General features: G+C 33.2%; 1 protein-coding gene across 7 annotated transcripts in view; it reads left to right on the top strand.

The window, feature by feature from the left end:
• Positions 1–20,544, top strand: part of DPH6 (diphthamine biosynthesis 6) — a 213,566-nt gene that overhangs the window by 12,200 nt on the left and 180,822 nt on the right. Inside the window, exon 1 of one of the 7 annotated variants that reach the window (XM_071426996.1) lies at positions 11,738–11,995. The exons of the other annotated variants lie outside the window; for them this stretch is intronic. Within the exon in view, the coding sequence (XP_071283097.1) occupies positions 11,753–11,995 (243 nt within the window). The 5' untranslated portion in view covers positions 11,738–11,752. Of the gene's footprint in view, positions 1–11,737; positions 11,996–20,544 lie in introns of those variants that run through there. 7 annotated transcript variants of the gene reach the window in all.

The following is a 20,544-nucleotide window of genomic DNA, read 5'->3' as shown; positions in this document are numbered from 1 at the left end:
ATGATTTGAATGGTCTGTAGATACATGGATTAATACCTTGGAGTTGTATGTCTCAATATTTTGGAGAAATACAGATTATACAAAGAGCTACTTTTCTTTATGCTGAATTTCCAAAATAATCACTTCTCCATAGTTTTTGTTGCCTACATTATGATTATTGCAAGTAACTGTGCCCTTAATATTTTGATAGATTATATCTAATTCAACAGTTCAAATACAAAGGATTTTTTTACGGCAAGTGAAATTATACCATAAGTATTGAAAAAAAATTGTAAAAAATCTTCAATGCCCAGTTGAAGGAAACTGTGATAGATAAAACAATGGAAGTTATTGATTGAGTCCTTTAGTGCTTGTGTAGATTTAATGAACATTTGGAGACCACATCTCCATAGCACAGTTCTTTTCGTCTTTAAACATGCAAGTTAAATGGAAACTTTTAGAAATTGTATGAAATGGTTGCCTACACTGACAAGAAATAATAACTGTGCTTCTTGATAAAATAAGATTTTTTTTGAGAGAGAAAATATTTGCTGTGTTTTTTCATAGACTTGGTTCCTTCACCTTTTATAATAAATAAATTTTTATCTGCAAGGATTTGGATTGTCCCTTTACCCTCATCGTGTTAAATGGTTACAAATTTTTTTTTTAATCATGTTATTTTTTCTTTTAATTAATTCTGGATTGGAGTTTCATAGCTTCCTCCACCTCGGGAATGACTGTTGTCATTAGCAGTGAATAAAAGTGTGAATGAAGGGAAGAGGGTAAGAAGTAATTGCATAGTTGGGAGTGATTTAAGTAGTGTAAAAATAATGATGTATCTTGTTTCATTCAAAACACAGGGTATATTTAGTTGTTGGGAGGGTTTTGTATGAATTTTAAAATGAGATGGGAACAAAAGAAATTTTTTTGATCAATAGGATGCCTGAAATTCTGACCAGTTCAGGCAGGGTCAGGATTTTAATTTTTTCTTTTTTTAGAGGGGGATCTTCAGCAATAGCTTTGAGATAGTTTCTTACTGTGAGAAATGTTGAGCTTTATGTAAACAAAAAAGTCACTGTATTTCTCCCTGTTAGGTGCGTGGAGTTGTTTCCACTCACTCCCTGTCTTGTTGTGTTAATACTGAATAAGCGGAGACAGTCAGGCTGGTGGTGAAAGACGGTAAGCAGCCCTGAGGGCTTGTTCTGGTCAGCTTGAAACCTCTGATTGCCAGGTTTTCCTAATTTCCCATTTCCAGGGCATCTCTAGTGTGACCTTGCCTGCTGAATATGATGTTCTGGGTTGCAAGATTCTCACATGCATTTGAGAATGGGCAGCCAGGCATTGTTTACAGGACACCAAATGAACCGTGCACTCACAGCAAGTTTGATAAACACACATTTCCTCCTTTTATCAGTGAGATTGCAGAATGTGAAGTATGAGTTTCCAGTTTTGCTCATTCCCTTCAGACCTTTTCCTGTTTAAAAACTGAATCTCACTAATTGGATGATGATACATCCTTAGATTTTGTTTTGCTTTCTTTGTTATTGTTGTTTTGAATTCAGCTTACTGGTCACTGACATTTATTTCAGTGCCTACCTTGACCAGGTTTCATAGACTTTCAGATAAAAGCTTTCCATTTGTTCAACACAGAAAAGGTTCATCCCTATAAATGTAAAGTGAATGCTAATTAACAGTAATGACTTCTAATCACTTTGCTTTTATACTCCTTTAGGAGCACATCTATTATCCAATGCAGTTAAGTGAAATGCTTGTATATGAATCAACAATGCTGTATTTCTTCTCACAGCTATTGCTCATAATCAAGCTTTGAATAAATTACGATAGTAAAATTGGTTTTAATGTGTTCTATTGCACAGGGAGAAAGGAACCTTAAATATCTTGTTAAATATCTTGAATATTTAGAGAGTTATCTAGTAACATTTTGGCATTTGTTATTGTAGTTAAATGGAAAAATGCATTAAGATGTTTAAGTCAATTTTGTAAACATTATCAAAACTTTTTTCATCGTTTGAATTGTATTTAAGTGATGTGCACAGACGCAACAGTCTCTGAAGCAGCCCCATTTGTATCCAGCTGCATGTCTCTAGGAATGGACTGCAAATTTCTGCCTTCAAATGCAGTTAAATTTTACATAGAAGGAACATGTTTTATGCTTTGAGAATTTCATCTGATGTCATAGATTGTATATAGAGGTTAATAGACATTTATGCATTTCTTTTGTTAATACTCTGTATCTAACAAACTGTTAGGTTTTTTATGTGTGCAAACTGCCTGTATGCCTGCCATCACATACACTTAAAAAAGGTGTATAAAAGTTATACTAGTGAAATTTTTATCAACAGCTGGAAACAATAAAATAAGAGGAAACCTTATTTTAGCAAAACTTTGCCAGAAACAATGCTGATGAAAAGAGATTACTAGACTGGTAGAATATTAGGCAATTTTAAAAGAATTCTGGTTTAGGAACCAAATTAGGCTAAAGACAACATATATGAATTTGAAATTTAGCAAACTTTTCCACTTAACATTGCACATGCAGGGCCTGTCTGGAAGGCAGAAGTGGCAAAACCTCGATGAAACCCATTTCTGACATGAAATTAGTTTTTATTTTATCTTCTCTTAATAAGTTGCTTGAAACAATGAGATGAAATGACTTAGAAATTCTAGGTCTCAGTGTCTGTGAGGGAACTGAGGTCTTGCTTTGTCAATATATTTATGTTGTCTGGTTTTGCAATTTCTAAAAAAAATTAGGTTTTCATTTTCTGTGGCAGTTTCCTTTCATGTAGTACATCTGTCTTTGCATGCTTAGAGACAATTCTTTCACAGTTACCATCACAGTTCTTATGGATGTGGATGGGAGTGAGTATCCACAGGCACCGTCTGTGGTTTTGATTTTGTTTGTTTTGTTCACTCATTCACATAGCTTTAGACAATTTTCTGGTATGTTTCATTTGCTTGAGCATCTTTTCTGTTAACATTTATTCTTTGGTTTATTACAAAATCATTGCCTAACTTAATTTTAAATTAACTTCCATGTAGTACTCTTTAAATGTGAATTTGAGTCAGTGTTCATAAGAGTCCCATTTTTTTTGCTGTAGTACTACTAAACATGCTGCTTGTGGGTTTTGCCACCACAATGTGGGGGAAAAAGTAACACCTTTTTTCTCTGAAGTCTCATTAAATGACTGATACTATCCATATCTTATTTCAGTACTTCTGTTTCATAATTCACATTTTAATAATGTTTTTAAAATATAAAAATTAAAAATTAAAAAATGTTAATTGTTCTGTACTGTTCTGTAGCTGGCTGTTTTATATTATTTGCAATTCTCATTAGGCAGTGCTAAAACACATTTCAAAATTTATTACATTAAAAAATTTAATTGGGATTATTTCTAATAAAATAAGATCAAAGACAGGCAGACTTTCATGTAAACTAACAGTAAAACATTTATCAAATTAGTTTTCATAAATATTTGTATCTCTGAAGCCCATTTATTGTATAAAAATAATTTTTGCATAGATTTACCAAGGTATTTATGCTGACTTATTTAACATACTTTCCTCTTTCATATGAATGTCAAGCACACAGCAATTTCAGGGTTACATTCTTTTCAGCTGGACACTTGCTGGTTTTGATCGGTATATTTAAAGGTACTTCTTCTGGAAAGGGTGGGATTTAATTTGGTTTATATTGCACCAATGTTACTGCTTTCAAAATATAAATGATTGATTTGTAAGTGTCATGAAAAGGAATAAAACAGAACTGGTCTTTTACACTATGAAAGGACTGTATAATGTGAAGATATTCTTTCTGTCGATAAATTCTGCCTGTGGAAGAATTGCATAACACTCATCACTCATTTTCATATTGATTATGAGCGGGATTCCAGTAATAGGTTCCTGTTTGCAAAGGATAAGGCGGCACTATGATTAGTTACCTTTTCCATAGAAAGCACTACAAAGGAAAATGCCAAATGTGTGCACTGCAGTATTCCTATCAGCCTGACAGTCTGTTACATGAACTTTCTTTCAGTCCATTTTCCTTCAGAAATATAGCTTCAATGTTTTTGCCTTATTATTGTTTTAGGTTTAGTGCATTTGCATGCTCTCCTAACTCTTGTTAGGATTCTTTCTTTAGTCAGTTATTTATTTTCCTGACAATCTTCTATACTTGGGCCCTATTACCATTGTAACTCTTAAAAACTGATACAACAGTGCCCTCTGTAGTTTCTCCCTACATAGTTACTACTTGCAGCTGGTTTTGAGCATTTAGGTAAAGAACAGGATGTTTAGACTTATTTTTAGCTCAAAGAAAAGCCCCTTTTTTCTTAAGGAAAGATTCTGATTTTTCACTGACTGTTTCATATGAAAGAAGGGGAACAAAAGAGGCTGTTCTGACTCATCTTCTAGGGATATAAGATCTTCTGTCATTATCCAGTGCAAATCTGATATTTTATGAGGCATTCATTCAAGGCAGTTGTTAAAATGACTGGATGGGATTTTCTGAGTATTGTAGGCTTTCCTGAAGCTTTTGTTTGAAGTGGAGCTTCAAAACAAAATAATTTTAAATGTACTTCCTTTTGTGCTTGCTATTTCTCCTAATTTAGATCTTACATGATCTGCCAGGGACTAAAGACATGCTTGCCAGCAGAGCACCTAAGCTTTATTAATGATGTTGTTTTAATTCACAGTGTGACTGAAGTAATTGTTGTTCATTAGCATTGATTTGTCTCCAAAACTCATTTACAATTTAGATTTCTCTTTTAACTCATTGTAGCTTAATATGCAAATAACTTTTTAGTCTGTGTTTTCTGCAGAACTTGTTGGATAGCTTGAGTATTGAACACACATGATTCCTGCATTCTCATACGTGCACATTCACAGCCATAAGCTGCCATTTAAATATTATAAACTGCAGTAAAAAAGAATGACCTTTTAAAAAATAAATGCTTTAACTACAATTAGTTGCTTCTGTAACAGCATCATAAAAGTCACTCTGTGAAAAGTTAAATGGCTTACTTTATGATGGGGAGTGTTAATGTACATGTAGAACACACTCTTAATGGACTTCCATGAAATGAAATTCATAAGTCATTGCAGTAAATTATGGTTAATGATGTAACTATAGGTGGCTATTCAAAACATTCCTGTATCTCTAATGATTTGTGTAAAGCACATGACTGACCACATGCCTTAGTTCATTTGGAACAGTAGATGAACAAGTGCATGAGCCTTCTACTTTTGAAGACCCTTTTTTCTGTGTAACAAGTGGTGAGAATTTTGGTGGAGTAAATAATAACATCACAAACCACTTGGAATATTTGAGATATGGTAATAAATGGTGAGGAGGACTAATTTAATATCAGATTAGGAGGTGAGATTCTTCAGAAGTGCAGTGTGTAGAAGCTTTGATTTTTTTCTATTGTATGGATAATCACTAGCCTGTAGTCATATGTCTACTTCTTGCCACGAGATTTTTTTAATACTGAAATGTTACTGGAGAAAGCAACTATTCTGGCATAATGTGCACTGACTAATCCAGAAAATATTCCATATTTACTATATTATATCCAGTAATAGAATGAAATTTCAGAAGTAGAAAGGTTACCCATGTTATCTGAGTAAAATTACTATTATTCTACTGGCAGAAAAGTAATGTGGTCAAGTAGTTTTACAATAAAGCTAATTTGATTAAAATGACTTTCTTTCACTCTATATTTAACAGAAACTTTGAGTCAAGCTTAATTCTTGCACCAATTGCATAACTATTGTTAGTCATAAATATTGGGGCAGGGTAGAGATCTTTTTTGTTAATGAGCTTCTTTATTCACTGGAGGATTCTTATGGTAAAACAAGTGAGGTTTTTTTTTTAAAACAGTATAGCCAAACCATGGATTTTTATAATTTTTAAAGTTTATTTTAATTTTCAAAGTTTATTTTTTGAAGTTTACTTCATGAAGGAAGAGTAGAAATGAGTATTAGGGGGAAAAAAAGGCAATATAAATTTCTACTTTAAATAGGTACTTTGAGATTATTTTTATATTTTCAATGGAACTTATCACAGTTCACTCTTTTTAAATAAATGTGTCTTACAATGTGTCTGTCAGTGGGAATTTTGCATAGAAAATGAATTCTTCTTAAAATAATGTTTTAATTAAGAAAAATACAGGTGAATTGTTATAAGTGTGATCTGGTTAGCAGTGATAGAAGGTTTTAGTTTTAAACTGTAACCGTTGAGATAGATGAGATGTTGTAGATCTGGAAAAATGAATAAGGTGTGTTTTATTGCAATGAAAATTGCCAATTAAGATTCAGCATAATTAAAATAGTGATAAATATCGATTACAATACTGGAAGCAATGCATTTCAGCTTTTCTGTCTACTGAGAGCTGACATAATTTACCAAAGCCGGGCAACAAAGTGACAAAGCAGTTAGTGTAGAAGCTTATAGGAAATGTTGTCTTTAGTCCACATACTCTTATGTTTTTGCTTAAAATGTTGATGAGTTTACCCCATTCTATAATCATTATCTCTCCCTAAAGTACCATGCTTCTTTTCTTTTAGTTGGATTATGTGATCTATGTCTGAAATCTTTGATAGAGTACATGTTTAAGAAAAATCTATAGGTGAAAGTAGTTGTTTTCAAATAACTTGCTTAAGATCATCAAATAAATTTCAAATGTCCTTTCATAAAATCTAAGGTGATGCAGAGTAATTGAGAATATTTCTGATGATTGTGTTGATTTTCATTTTTGGTATATCTTTAATTTTGAAATACCAAAAAAATATGAAGACTATATGTTGGGTATATATTTCATACATAATATATGTATGTATAATAAATATCTATTGCAATTTGCTTGGTTAACAGTTGCCTACACAATAACACTAGTTACATGAGGAAAAAAAATACTGCAATCTAAATTGGAACATTATTTGACATAGCAAAAGAAATATTGACTTTTCTTGCTGGCGACATTTATGAGACTTTTTTTATGACCCTAGGGCATATTATTATGCCTTTATGATTATATTTAAGTTTTAAGACTTCCTTTTTTTTTAGGGCATTCTTTTTAAGACTTTTTTATTTTACTTTTAAGATATTCTTTCTCTTGAACTTGATCACGTGAGAGAGAATCTTTGATGACATAATATTTTTAAAGAAAAACAGTAGAATTTAGGCTTTACTTGGTTACTTGGTGGCCTGTTTTTATAACCACCAGAAATATAGATAATATCCTCCTGAAATATAGATAAAATTACAGTGAAGTGACAGTAGATACTGAAGAGTTAGAAACTGAAAACAAATTAACACTTTTCCTTTGAAATATTACCTTACAGACCTGTTTGTTCTACATTCCTTAGGCATTTTGCTTTGCTGTATTCTGTATTATCTGCAACCCCCTTTTTTTTTCTTTGTAGTGTACTTTTGGTATCTAGAACAGTGATGCCATTGTATTTCATGAAGGCACAGTTTATTACAGAATATATCATCCATGAGGTACATTAAGCTAACTGGCTTTGTTGTCTTAGCTTTTTTCAACTTCTGTGCTCCCTGGCCAATGTATCAGGATTAATCTATATAGATATATAATGTTTTGTAGAACTTGAGTTTAAATTGTAATGTGTGTGATTTTACAGAGCTAGATACTGTTGGTTTATAATTACTGGGATTAATTTTTAAAACTTTCTTGTTCATATAGTCATGTTTCATTGTGCTACAGTTTGTCCAGTGGTTTTTTTTCTTTCACATGCCCTAACTCCTCTTTAGATTGCTGCAGATTTCCAGTAATTTTCATGGTTTTGTGCTACAGTAACCCTTTTGGCCACCTTCAGGATTACCCTTATCATTTGGAGACCAGTCTTGTGTTCTCTGAAACTCTGTCAGTCATTATTTATTACCCCTTTGTCATTGTGATTTATTCATTGCTTACATCACCATTCTCAAACGTATTGCTTTACAGAAATGGTGAACAGTGTGGCGAAGGAAAGATCAATAAATGCTTTCAAAGGAAGATTTACTCTGAGACTTAGAGCTTCTTTTTAATACTAAATCTGTGCTATTAGTTCTGAGATGGTTTTAATAACTTGACATCAAGTACCCTGTTTCTCAAAATGGAAAGACGCTATTGCGTTAACTAACTTTTGCGGAGCAGGAGGACTTTAGCAATCAAGTTTTATAGTATAAAACTTTCTAATTGTCAATACTTTGTGTATTTTCCTGAATGCTTATCTTGTGAACTTGAAAATACGCAGTTTCATCCACTAAGAAAAAGTGATGAAACATTTATATAAGAAATGTTTGAAAATATTTCTTAGAGTTTTAGTGATACTGTTTTTTGTAACTGCACCAAGAGAGGAGAGAACTTATTTGAAATCATTAATTGGAAAAAAAAATTCTACTTCTCCCCATGTCTATTTTAATTGTTTTGAGAGCTTCATGACCCATGCTGTTTTGCTAAAGCATCCAATTTCATGTTATGTGGTTAGTCTCGACACTCTAGTAAAAGATAGTTGCTCCAGAAAATGGTTTGAGTATATATAATATTAAATTCATAGTAGAAGTTGCAGATAATTAGACTTCTGTATTTCATCAAAGCAATATATCATGTTAAAAATAGTAATAAGATACTTTAATATATAGGAAATTCAAAAGCAGGAGCTTTCTTGCTTCCAGGCTTATTTTCAGTCACTGGACAGGCATGCTGATATGTGGCAAGCATTGTTCAACTCCTCGTTCCTGGGTAGTTTCCTTTCCCTTACTTCTAAAGTCTGTCAACATTTTTTCTCTGCTCCACTTAACACTCTGTGAGCTACATGATGTGCTAAGAGGATAAAACAATTACAGCTTGTTTGTAAAATACCTTAACTGAAGAAGTGAATAAATTGTATTTAAGTGATTTAAGATTGCAAAGGAAAGTTTCTTCTCATCCTGCTCTCCGTTCTCTCTTTCATCTAAATTGCAGTTTTCTGATAATGTAGCAGTCATGTTTTCATTTTTTATACATATATTATGCCTTTATTGCATTTTTTAAAAAAGCTATTTAAAAACTTCTATTGAAGATCTGAGACTTTCTTACATAGAGGTTTTTCTTGTAGCTGATCGTTAGGTTTTAAGTTGTCTTGATTCCTTTTGGGTGGAAATTATTATCATTTACAGTTTTCCACTTAAACTGAAAGCTCACAGAATGCGTCCAGATTTAGTTTTCTCCTCAAGCTTTTTGTTTCTTCTTTGTACAGGAAAGGTTCAGTGGACACTGAATTAGAATACAAGTTTTCATTTCCTTAGTTGAGTGATTGTATCTGTATGAGGCAAGGGTGGTCTCTAATGCCTAACTTCTTATTCCAGTGAAGTGTAGGACTCGTCCATCTCTTTGGTCACTTTGGTTATGTGTCAGTGCTGGGTCTGTTTGACAGGATGTTGCACTGTTGTTTGTACGGACATTCAAAACATGAAGTACATTCAACTTAATTTGTTAATTGTATCTTGTTACAAACTCTTGACTGAGGCCACACTTGCAAGTCTCATGTTATTTTGATACCTAGTTGAAGTGACGTTAGGATCCTTGACCTCCTTCTCCCAAGTATACAATTACAGTGGAACAGTGTGATAATATGCAGTGTAAACAGAAGGCACTGGTTTAAAACATTTGAGACCATGGAAAATTCTCATTTGAAAAAATGACATTTGTCAATAAAATAGCAATTCAGGTTGAAAGACTAATACAAATATTTTGCACCTGCTAAAAGAGACAAAAGTATTTGTGGGAGGACCATATTTACTTTGAAATGGCTAAGTCAGCTGTTTGCCCATTGTGCAAATCTCTACTCTGAGAACTGGAAAGGGACTGAAACCTTGATGAATGTGAATCCTCTGAACATTTGCAATTTCTAATGTCCTTGTCCCTGTCTGGCTGTTTTGGGGTTTTTCTCTTTAAACTGTCTTTTTGTATTACTCAGTTTGTGTGAGTCTAGACTCAGAGACTGTGACTTGGCTAGTAGATTCTTTGATTAAGAAAATATTTCTACTCTTATTAAATAGCTATTTTCCTTTTCCTCCGATCTTTTCACTGCAGTCCATACTCACTTATACCAAGGGCACAGGTCATGATAAATACTATTGGCAATTTTAGACACCTCACTCCTCTGAAACTTCAATTTCAGTGTTAAAAAAAAAACCACCATAGTAAATAATTGTAGCATCTCAATTAGAGAAGCTGCATATGACTGAGAACTCACAAGATAAAATTAATGTACCTTTTAACAATAAAGCATTCTGCAGATGCTTTTTTTGGTTTAGGCTACACACAATTTGGGAAATTCTGATTCAAGCAAAATTGTCTTCTACATTTAAGTAATCAGGTTGTTCTTAGTCTTGGAGAATACCATAACAATCAGTCTGCAGTTGAGGAATGAGTGAGAAGGGATGATAAAGGAAGACAGACATTGTCTTATCTGTGATGCAGCTACATATTGACAATGCCAGAAAACTTAATATTCAGCTTACTCTGGTACACACTTTTAAAGATGTGGAATCTGAATTGTAAAGAAAATGCAGATAGCTTTATGCAGACAAGGTACCTAAGGGATCCTTGATGCTGTATATAAGTGATTTTATCTTTCTTGCTATCCACTTCTTATTAAAACGGCACATACAGTAATAATACACCTCAAAATATTTTTGGGATTGTACTGTAATACTGAACTAATGTTTTGTATTCTTTATATGTCCCTATAAAAAAGGAAAAAAAGAGCTGACCAGATGAACAGTGGTTAAGTTCAAATTTTTTGCATTTTCTTGGATTTATTTTTCTTCAATATTTGCTTGTGACTAGGATGGGAATAGAAGAACTATGAGAAATGTTGGAGTTTTAAAAAGTCATGCATACTTTGGAGGCTATTAAAATTTGGAAGAGGAGGGTAAAATATTAACATACATCTCTTCTTCCTTCTTACTCAGTAATGGCTTTACATCATACACTCTTCTCTGCCTTTGGAATAGGTTCAAGATCAATTAAGTTGACAGTTTTCTGTTTTGGCAGGGTTCCTGATATTTCTTCTCAGTGTTTTCTGGTCTACACCTTTTCCTGATATTATTTTTTTCTGCATATTTTTCTCTATTCCTACTTTGAAATGCCTGTCCTTACATTCTCACTCCATTGTTAAACATTTGCCCGCATTTAATCTTCTGGTATCACCTAAACAAGCTGGATTTTGTTTTTTATTCTCTGAAGTATTGTGAGCCTGCCAACCTGTCTCCTTTCTTCACCACACCTTTGTGTTCAGGTTCCCTTTTTCGTACTCTTATGGTGACTAAGGACACATCTTCCCAGAGAAAAGAAAGCCTCACTTTCACCCAATTGGAAGAAATAAAAATAAATACTCCTCTCTCCCATATTTAGACACACATTTACTTTCAGATTTTAAGGGGACTGCCACTCTGAGAGCAAGTTAATGCTACAGCTCTATTGAAAATATGAGATGTCAGAACTTCAGAAGATTGAAATTACATTTCCGATTTATGCAAGCTAATAAAATAAAGCAAGATGGAGCAGATTTTAGGATAACATTACATGTTTGGGGAATTCCATAAATTTTTTTATATTAATATTTCCTACAAGATGTTTTCTTCTCTAATTTTTTAATTGTTTCTCCTTGACAGAAAAATCCTGTGAAGTTTTACTTTGCTATGTATTTCTCTTTTGATTTTGCTATTTCTGTGTTGATATTTTTGGTTTCCTTTTTTTCCATGTCTTTGGCACATTATCATCTGGCTTTCCTTTTTCTTACTTCCAATCTGCTAAAAATCCTTTTACATTTCTTCCTCAAGGAGGATCCTCAAGCTGCCCTTTCTTTCTGCTACACAAATTCTCTCTACCTTGTAGTAATATCGCCTAAAGTGTGGTCTTGTCAACCCAGATTGGGGTGGTGTTGCTTCTGTATATTGGCATTTCCTGAAGGCTTTCCATGTAGAGCTTTACCTGGGTTTAGGGTAAGTTAGACTTTACATGAATGTGATGTCTTAGTACCTGGTTCATACTTGCCTTGTTTCTGGTATAAGTAGTAGTGTATTTTGTTTCAGAAGCATCAAACCTGTTTAAAATGGAAAAGTTGGATCACATTTGCCTAGAATACTTGTGTGAGAATAGATAATCTCAAATGTCATTTTTAAATGTAACACCTTAATGAGATTTTCAGGCTTTGGCCAAGCATTTTTGTAGAAAGTGTCATATTAATGCTTTGTCGTGAAACTGGTTTGCAGTTAACTGATTGGAGTGCAGAATCTCCATTATGTAGGAAAAAGATTTCCAAAGATTTTTGGTGAGAATGGAGAAAAATTAGATACTGAAATTTCCTGTGAGACAAATGAAATCAGAAAATTGGGATTTTTTTTCTGTCTTCCTGAACTTGAACAGGTTATTCTTGTGAGAAAATGGCTTTGTGTGTTTTGTGCTACTTTTTCTGAATCCTGTCCTCAGGCTGGACATGGGAGAACCATGTTGTCAGTTTGGGACCAAACAGGTAGGGAAAGTCTGTTCCTAAGTTCACAACATTTTGCCTGGGTAACTGTATTGCAGGCTGTGGACCATACAAATGCAGACTCTGGTGGAGCCTGTTAAGTAAACCGACAGCAACCTAGCAAGAAGTCTCCTGTCTTAACTGGGAACTGGCCAAAACGAACTGCTTCTTATAGAACACTTAGGCTTTAATGCACTGGCATTTCTAATGAAAAACAATTGTGTTGGAAAATCTCAGGTGCATTTTAGCCTTGAAGTGCTACTGTGTTACTATCACCAAGTAATAATGATAATCACAGAATCATAAAATGATAACATCAGCTTCTTCTGCCTATTAGCTTTATTTGTGTTCTTGCCCCTAATTCGAAACAAGCTAAGATTTCTTATAAGTGAAGTTACTGTGTTTTCTCATCTTTGCATCCTGTATTTTACAGCAATGTTTTAAGGTAGTGTTGATAGCTGAGGTAGCCTGCTGGAAGTTGAAGGCAAAAGTGCAGTGATGAATTGCACATTTTGGAATTCTACTTATATTTGTTCTTAGGTGTTTACATTACAAGTATTTTTCAAATTTCTTACTTATAACAGTTTGTATTATTATTGTATAACCTGAGCACATCTCTGCTTGCATAATCAATTACAGTAGAGTATGTATTCATTATTATACTGGAAAGACAGGGGATTAGGCATAGACTGTACAGTGAGCTGAGATTGTGTCTACTGGTAATCAAAAGTAAAAGGAGATTCCTTCCTGTGTGCATCAAGACTGATAGAAGAGACAAAGTACTCTGTTCCCTGCTCTCACACAAGAGCAGTGCCAGTGGTTCTCAGAGAGGCTGGGATGTTAATCCCTGGCCATGCTTGCCACTGTGTTTAAAGTAGAGCTTAGGTGCTCTTTTAGCAAGTATTACAGGGTGCCTTTAATTTCCACGTCAGTTTGTGGAGGAGCTGGCTTTTTTTGAGTATAACCACATAATGAAGACAGGAGACCAAGGTAAGTCCTTTCCAAGTGCATGAACACCTGTGTTGAGGTACCCTCTTAAAAAAAAATCTCACTAATTGTTAGATGCTTGGAGACATGTTCCTTTTCCCCAGGTGTTCTGTAGTTTCTATGAATATGCCTAAATTTGTAGAAAAAAATGGCTATTTCTGATTATATCTTTCGTAAACTGCTCAGAACAGGAAGTCTTCATGGTGAAAATTTGGTGCCTTAAAATACTGCATTTTAATAGACATTAAGTATGATAGAGAGGAGGATGATATCTAGTGTTTGCAACTGCTTTACAGACTGATTTTTAGGTATTGGACTCAAATGTGCAAATTACCAAGTAATGTTTGTGTGTGTATCATTCCAGTTGATTAGATTGCAGAATGGTCCCTTTCTGAACAGAAATATCTAAAAATTGCCATTGAAAAAGCAGTAAACAACGTAGGAGTTTGACTGAGAGCTTTTGTTGAGTAAATGCCTTTTCCATAATTGCAAGAAATTTTAAAATCAATTTTTTATACTGTATTTTAAATTATATTTATTAGAAATAAAATTACATACTGTTGAAAGCTATTGAAAATGCAGGGCAAACTATGAAAAAAGGCAGGGATATCCCTGCCTCTACATTGTTGAAATTTAGTTTTCTTGAAGTACTCAAGTACTTTTTTATTCCATTTCTATGCAAAAGGAGAGAAGACTGCATAAGAGATTAAAGGGAAAAAAAAGCCCAGAGAGGAAAAAGAAACAGCAGTCATATCAGTTAGTGGTTGCCGATGTTGCAATTTATATAGGCTTCTCTTAAAGTAGAATTCAGACTGAGTTTCAAGTCTCAGTAGAAGTTGCAAAGTATTTCTTAGCTGTCATTGTTCCAGGCATGTACACTTCATGAAGGCAGGTCATTAGGAGTTGGAATATTTGCTTTGAAATAGATATTCTGGGTAAACTTAAAAGTGAACATAATTTAAAAACAGTAGGCCCTTCACTTTTAATTTGCTTTCGTTTGCTGCAGTCTTTTACAATGGATTAATATCTTGTTCTATTTTGTTTTTTTCAAAGTGTATATAGTGATTACATGTCACTATATATAATTATATATAAATCTAACTATGTCTAGTTTTAGAAATTGTCTTTTGGGGCTTGTTTCTTCATGCACTGGGCATAATTGCAGTATGTGCTATCTTCGATGAATTTTCCTAAGCATCCATTTAATCTTTCTAATAGGGCACTTGCAAAGTCTCTAAGGCAGAAGGGTTAGAAGTGTCTATGGATAAGAATCCTCTTTCAATGGAAAATGGATTTTTAATATTACTGTTTTACCTGCCAAGCTTGTACTCATAGTGTGATTACCTGTGATACTGAATACAAAATCAGCTCAAATTTCTCTTTTGAAACCTTTACAAGGCATCTCATTAGGTGAGGTTCCTCTGATATGAGGGGCTGGGCTGGTAGTAGTGCTTCTCCAAAACCTTATCACTGGTTACCAATGTTGCTAAACCGTTCTTTGCCATTGAAAATAATGGAAGTTCTTGGTTAGGAAATGGTGAATAAGTTTGCCCAAGTTTGAATGTAGCTGGTTTCAAATTTGTCTGACAGGGTTAACATTATTTAGCCTTGTATTTCTAGCATTAAGTACTACAAAATATCAAGACATTTTAAAAAATTAACTCTCTTTTCCTTTCTTATAAAAACCCCAGTGATGTTGAATTGAGCTTGATTAATAACCAAGGAGTAAATGAAGGCCGAGTATAAGAAAATGTAGCTCTTAATATTTTGAAAAAATCGTGATAAAATCATTACTAATACAGTTAGATAAATTAAGTACTGTGCCATTTGTACTGTGGTTTATGTAGCAATATGCAGGGAAAGGATGGAGAGAAGAGTGGTTGTGTTGTTTACATTCTGCTTTTTTGTTTTTACCTGATAAAGAACAGTAAATATTAGCTCTGATGATGATGTCTTCTCTATTGTAAAAACAAATAATTTGCATAGTAGTAGTTTCACAACAATTTTTGAAGTATTGATATACTTACTGGTTATTCAGTTTGAATAGAATTTATTGTTCATGCATGGAGTCTTCCATCAGAGAGACAGACCTAGTAGTCTTTGCAATTGGTGATGCCTTCCAAAATTTATCTCATAATTCACATGCAGCATGGATAGCAGTGATTACTTAGCACATTCAAAGAATTTTTTTAATGTTATGGTAATACTGTTATTTTCAATAAACCATCCAATACCCAAGTAATTTGAACACTATTCCTGCTGTTTTATTGTATTGTGATATAAACATAAATGCAGTGTTAAAAGCTATACCAATGGTGTCAGACTCCTTAAGGACTTGAGAAAACTGTCATAACTTCTAAAATAACTGATAATCGTTTGTGGGTCAAAAAGAGCAACATGCTGTATTGCTTAGCTTTCTGCTTTCTTTTTCTCAAGGTTTGTCTGAGATTTAATTTTATGTGAAGTACACAAAACACTGTCAGTGAAACATTATCACTTTGTAAAAGCTGTTTAGAATATGGTCTGGCACAAAATGTGCAGAAAATTAAAAAAGAATACTCACAACTTCTTCCATAGAGCTGAGTTGTATATATTATTTGAAATTGTGACCAAAACCAGAATATATGATGTGACTGCATCTTGATATTTGAGAGATAAGCCTAGAGCTAGAAACTTAGCTTTTAAAATTTAAAATTATATGCATAAATGTATATGTATAGAATTAAATAAATATATATAAGTAGAATTTCATATATGTAGCTTCCTGTGTTTACTTATAGCTTCTTACAGTTCTGAGGCTTTTATTTTGTCCTATCCATTGCATAGTATTTCCATTTAAATGCATATTTTGATTTTTCTTCTGGGACTAGGTGGAATGCCTTTCCATTACACTACTAAAAGAACAATCCACTTGAACATTATATTTTTGAACATTATATTTTTCCCTAAAGGGATGGTCTGTTCTAGTCATATGATACTATTTTTCACAGAGTGATATTAACATTGATGATGTAGGGATTTTATCTTGATTCAAAATGTTTTGTTCTGGTACTAAAAATATTAAGGAGTATCTTATGTATCCTGCAAGACTGTTACACTCAGTACAGTACAGGTCCACATTGCCTCTGAATTCCCATTTTATACTGCTATATTTGTCAGCATAATTTGATACTGTTTTGGAATGTTTCTCTTAAGACTTGGAATCATTGCTGTCATTTTAGTAATACTTGGCGACCTTGTCTTTTTTTCAAACACAAAAAAGAGAATCAAACCTGAAAGTCATAGTGTGGCATTTTGTGCTCCTCTGCAATCTGGGAAAGACGTTATTGAAAGTTGCATTTTTTTCATCAATAAAAGTAAATGATGTAATAGATGAGTAGCATAAAGTAACACTATGTTTGTGCAGAATTCTCTTTGTTTTGCTCAAGAAGTTTAAATTCTCAATAAATTCTTATTATGGGAAGTGCAGTGTAGACACTGTAGTGTTGAAAGAGTAATTATTGTGTCAATACTTAAATTTTAAGCGGATCACTTCCAAAAATTAGACAAAAATGTATATCAATGTAGAAAGTGAGGGGGTTGGGTTTTAAAGAATATTTTATCAGGATTGCTTTAAATTTGTAAAGGCTATAGAAATATTTGAAAACCATGAATATACCTTCATTAAATTCAGTTTTATTCACTGTTTTCTTTTTCATATAATTTCTAGAATCAATGTTATTTAAGCAAAAGAAAGATAAAGAGCCTTATCATACCAACTTAATTTGATGAAACAAATATCAGGTATTGCATTGTTGAGATTCCTAACAGTTTTAAATCATTTCCAAACCCTGGTGACTGGTCAAGATTAAAGGAGGGTTCATGAGGTTTCTGTTTCAAGTACAAAAAGTAAGAGGCTTTTCTTTTGGACTTGTGTTTTCAATAGACTGTTTTCCTCCTGTTTTTGAAAATCCTGTGTTCTGCTTTTATGTAAGGAGGAGTGATTATAAGATCAGAGGACAGGATTATTGGCAGTGCAGATAATAAGAATATTTCTGAGAGAGTTTGTCTAAAACATGTTGTCATTGGGAAAAATTAAAATTTGCAGTATTTATTAGGGGTCTTGTGTGAGTTTTTGTGTACTTAGAGTCCTTGCCAAGATTATTTGCTCATAGAAGTAATAGCAGCATAATGATTTACTAGTTTGAAAATGGGTGTATAAAATTCTGAAGAAATTTTTAGAGGGACAGAATTTACCAACAAATGTGCACATATAGCAGAACAAGTGACATTGTTTCTTGCGGTAAATTTTCAGGTGAAAATGGTACACCTTTCTTGCCAACTGACGTTTGTTTGACCATAGTGGCCTACAGTTTCCCATTAGAGTAATACCAAATGAAATGCAGTAAATCTTACCTCCTCAACCATGCCTTTCTTCTCAAACATTCATTATCAGGTAATTTCACATTCCAATAACTCATGTCACTATAATAATATTTGCCATAATACTTGTTCGATAGTAAAAAAAGACTTTGGCACTTTAAGAGAAGATACCATTTTAAACTAAAAAACCTGTGAAAGCCTCAGGGTTTTTAATTTGTCTGTCAACAGTTAAAATTTTTGAATTCATTATTCACTTAATTACTCTACATGTACTTCAGTTTTATATGTTTTGTGACGGTTCAGGAATGATTACAAATCTTTTGCATCTTCACATAAATTAGTTATAAATTATATACATGTTGGACATGACTCAGCATACAGGTAGATGTGAATTAGCTGTTTGTAAGGGTCTAAGTTAACAGTATGCAGACTTTCTGATAAAATGTCTGCTTTTTCATCAAGGAACTTTTAGGTTGAAGCATTGTTTTTCATGCCTTTTATAATATATACTTTTTATTCAAGTACTTCAGATTACTGAATGTGATTGATATTTCAGGTAAGTGGTAATAACATTTGGGACTGTGTTTGCATGACTTGTTCAAATATTACATTGAATAATTTTATATCTTGATCAACCTTAAATGAAAATTTACTTTTTCTTACAGAATGTGATGTTTTACTCCAGCACAGTATGCTGCACGTGTTATTTGTACAAGGGTAGTTGCTGAAAAGCTTAATTTGACAGTAAAATATTGGTGGAGAGACTGATTTAGAAATACTTTCAGGAGCTCTTTTCTACAAATACTGGACACTGCAAGGACTGAACATTCAGTACTATGAAAAGATATTCTCTAAATGGTAAAGATTTGTACAGTTCTTTGGAGTTGAAGTCATAAGAAGAGTGTAAGCAAAATGTCCTTTTGAAAGTATTTTTCCTTTTAAAGTAAATAGAGATCACTGGCCATGTGAGAATGCATGTATGTGTGAGAGTGTGATTGTGTGTGTATATCAGTGCACATTATGCAGATTTCAAAGTTATGAAATGCAGTTTTGAAAGATGTAGTATATGGGAGAATGAATTATCTAAATGTATATAAACAATATCTACTTACCAGAATTGTTAGTGTAAGTGAAATTGACTTATTTAACTGAAAAGTCTTACATGATTTAGAACGTGTAAAAATAAGCAGGTAACTACCTTGCTGTTGCATTGTGACATCTAAGAGTTAATTTTGGAAAAATAAAAAGGGTTTTTTTCAAATTTGTTTGCAAGAAAACATAAGGGAGAGAAGAAGATTTGGTTCTAATGGATAAAATAGCTCATTTTCATTTAAGACATGTTTTTCTTCCATAGTTCTGAGCCTTGTGCTGTTGCATGCGGTAAAAAAACTAAAAAAGGAATCACATCATGCCTTCAGCTTTACTTTCTCAAAAAGGACTGTTTGCTCACAGAATTACTAACAAGAATCAAGTTACTTGGATGCCTCAGTATTTGCCAACATGTGTTCTGAAATACTTCATTAAATAACACTGCTTTGAAAATACTCATATAGAAACAAATGAGACTAGACAATTCTTGAATGGGATTTTCCTAGAGTAACTTCCCTTAGTGGAAGTCTGTTAATGACTTGAATGACCCAAACCATGGTGTATGCCTCAGATAACCTGAGCAAGAGAGTGTGTTCAGTTTTGTAGGCGCTGTACTGGATCCAGGTCTTGTTGGTCTTCACTGTGGAGGGGTACCTTGCCATTAGCAGCTAGAAGTTGGTCTGCATGGAGGCCGTGTGGTCAAAGCAAGGGAAAAAGACCTTGTGTCTATATTCAAAAATTTAGGTTACATCACGCTTTTGGCTCTTACAGTTTGTTAAAGATACTATTTAAAAAAAGAAATCAAAAAATTTAATTCTCCCTCTCTGAGGTCAGAGTATGATGCAAGTGAACTGAGTTTCATTATCTAAACCATGGGACTTCTCTTAACTAGAAACATACAAACTAACATTCCTTTGACCCTTCTCTTGATTTAGTAAGTGGTTTGTTTTCAGCAAGACATTGATTTGTGACATAATAATATAGGCCAGTACCTGCCTTCATAACACAAATACTATTATTTTTTTTCATTCTGAAGCATTTATACATGTTGGTAGGTTAAAATCCTAGCTTTTAAATCCAATCACAGATTTGAACTACCAATTCTGAATGAGTATAACTGCTCTTGATTGCAAAATAGTTACACATAAAATCACAAGCACTTAAAATATTCAGTATAGCATCAGAACAGAAACATGCATGATTACTTGGCTGTTTTGTAGTTGTTCACTGGCATCTTGTTGTTCTAAAGTAATGTCATTTATTCAATCTGGAGTTGACTGTTCAGGTTAATTTTGGCTATTAAATTAAATAATCAGTCTTTGTGGAGGTGATTTTGTAAATAAGATTTCCTGAAAGGAGTGTCTGCAGGCAAGTTTGCTCTGTAATTATTTGAATATTTAAGAGTTGGAAGTCCCAAAGGTGAAGCAGACATTTATTTGAAACCAATTCTCTGCACAAAATGCAATTAAAAAAAAAAATTGTTCAGCTGTAGGCTTTTGCTTCGTTGTCAAAGTCTTTGTAACCCTGTGGCTGAAATGTAGGCCTCAGTTAACAGTTACTCAGTTAATAGGTTTAAAGAAAAAA

This window comes from Agelaius tricolor, unplaced genomic scaffold (assembly GCF_023055355.1).
Source record: "Agelaius tricolor isolate 1412-34295 unplaced genomic scaffold, bAgeTri1.0.p SCAF_5, whole genome shotgun sequence".
NCBI classification, from domain to species: Eukaryota; Metazoa; Chordata; class Aves; order Passeriformes; family Icteridae; genus Agelaius; species Agelaius tricolor.
The sequence above is the reverse complement of the archived record's forward strand: the minus strand, read 5'-3'. Positions and strand labels throughout refer to the sequence as shown.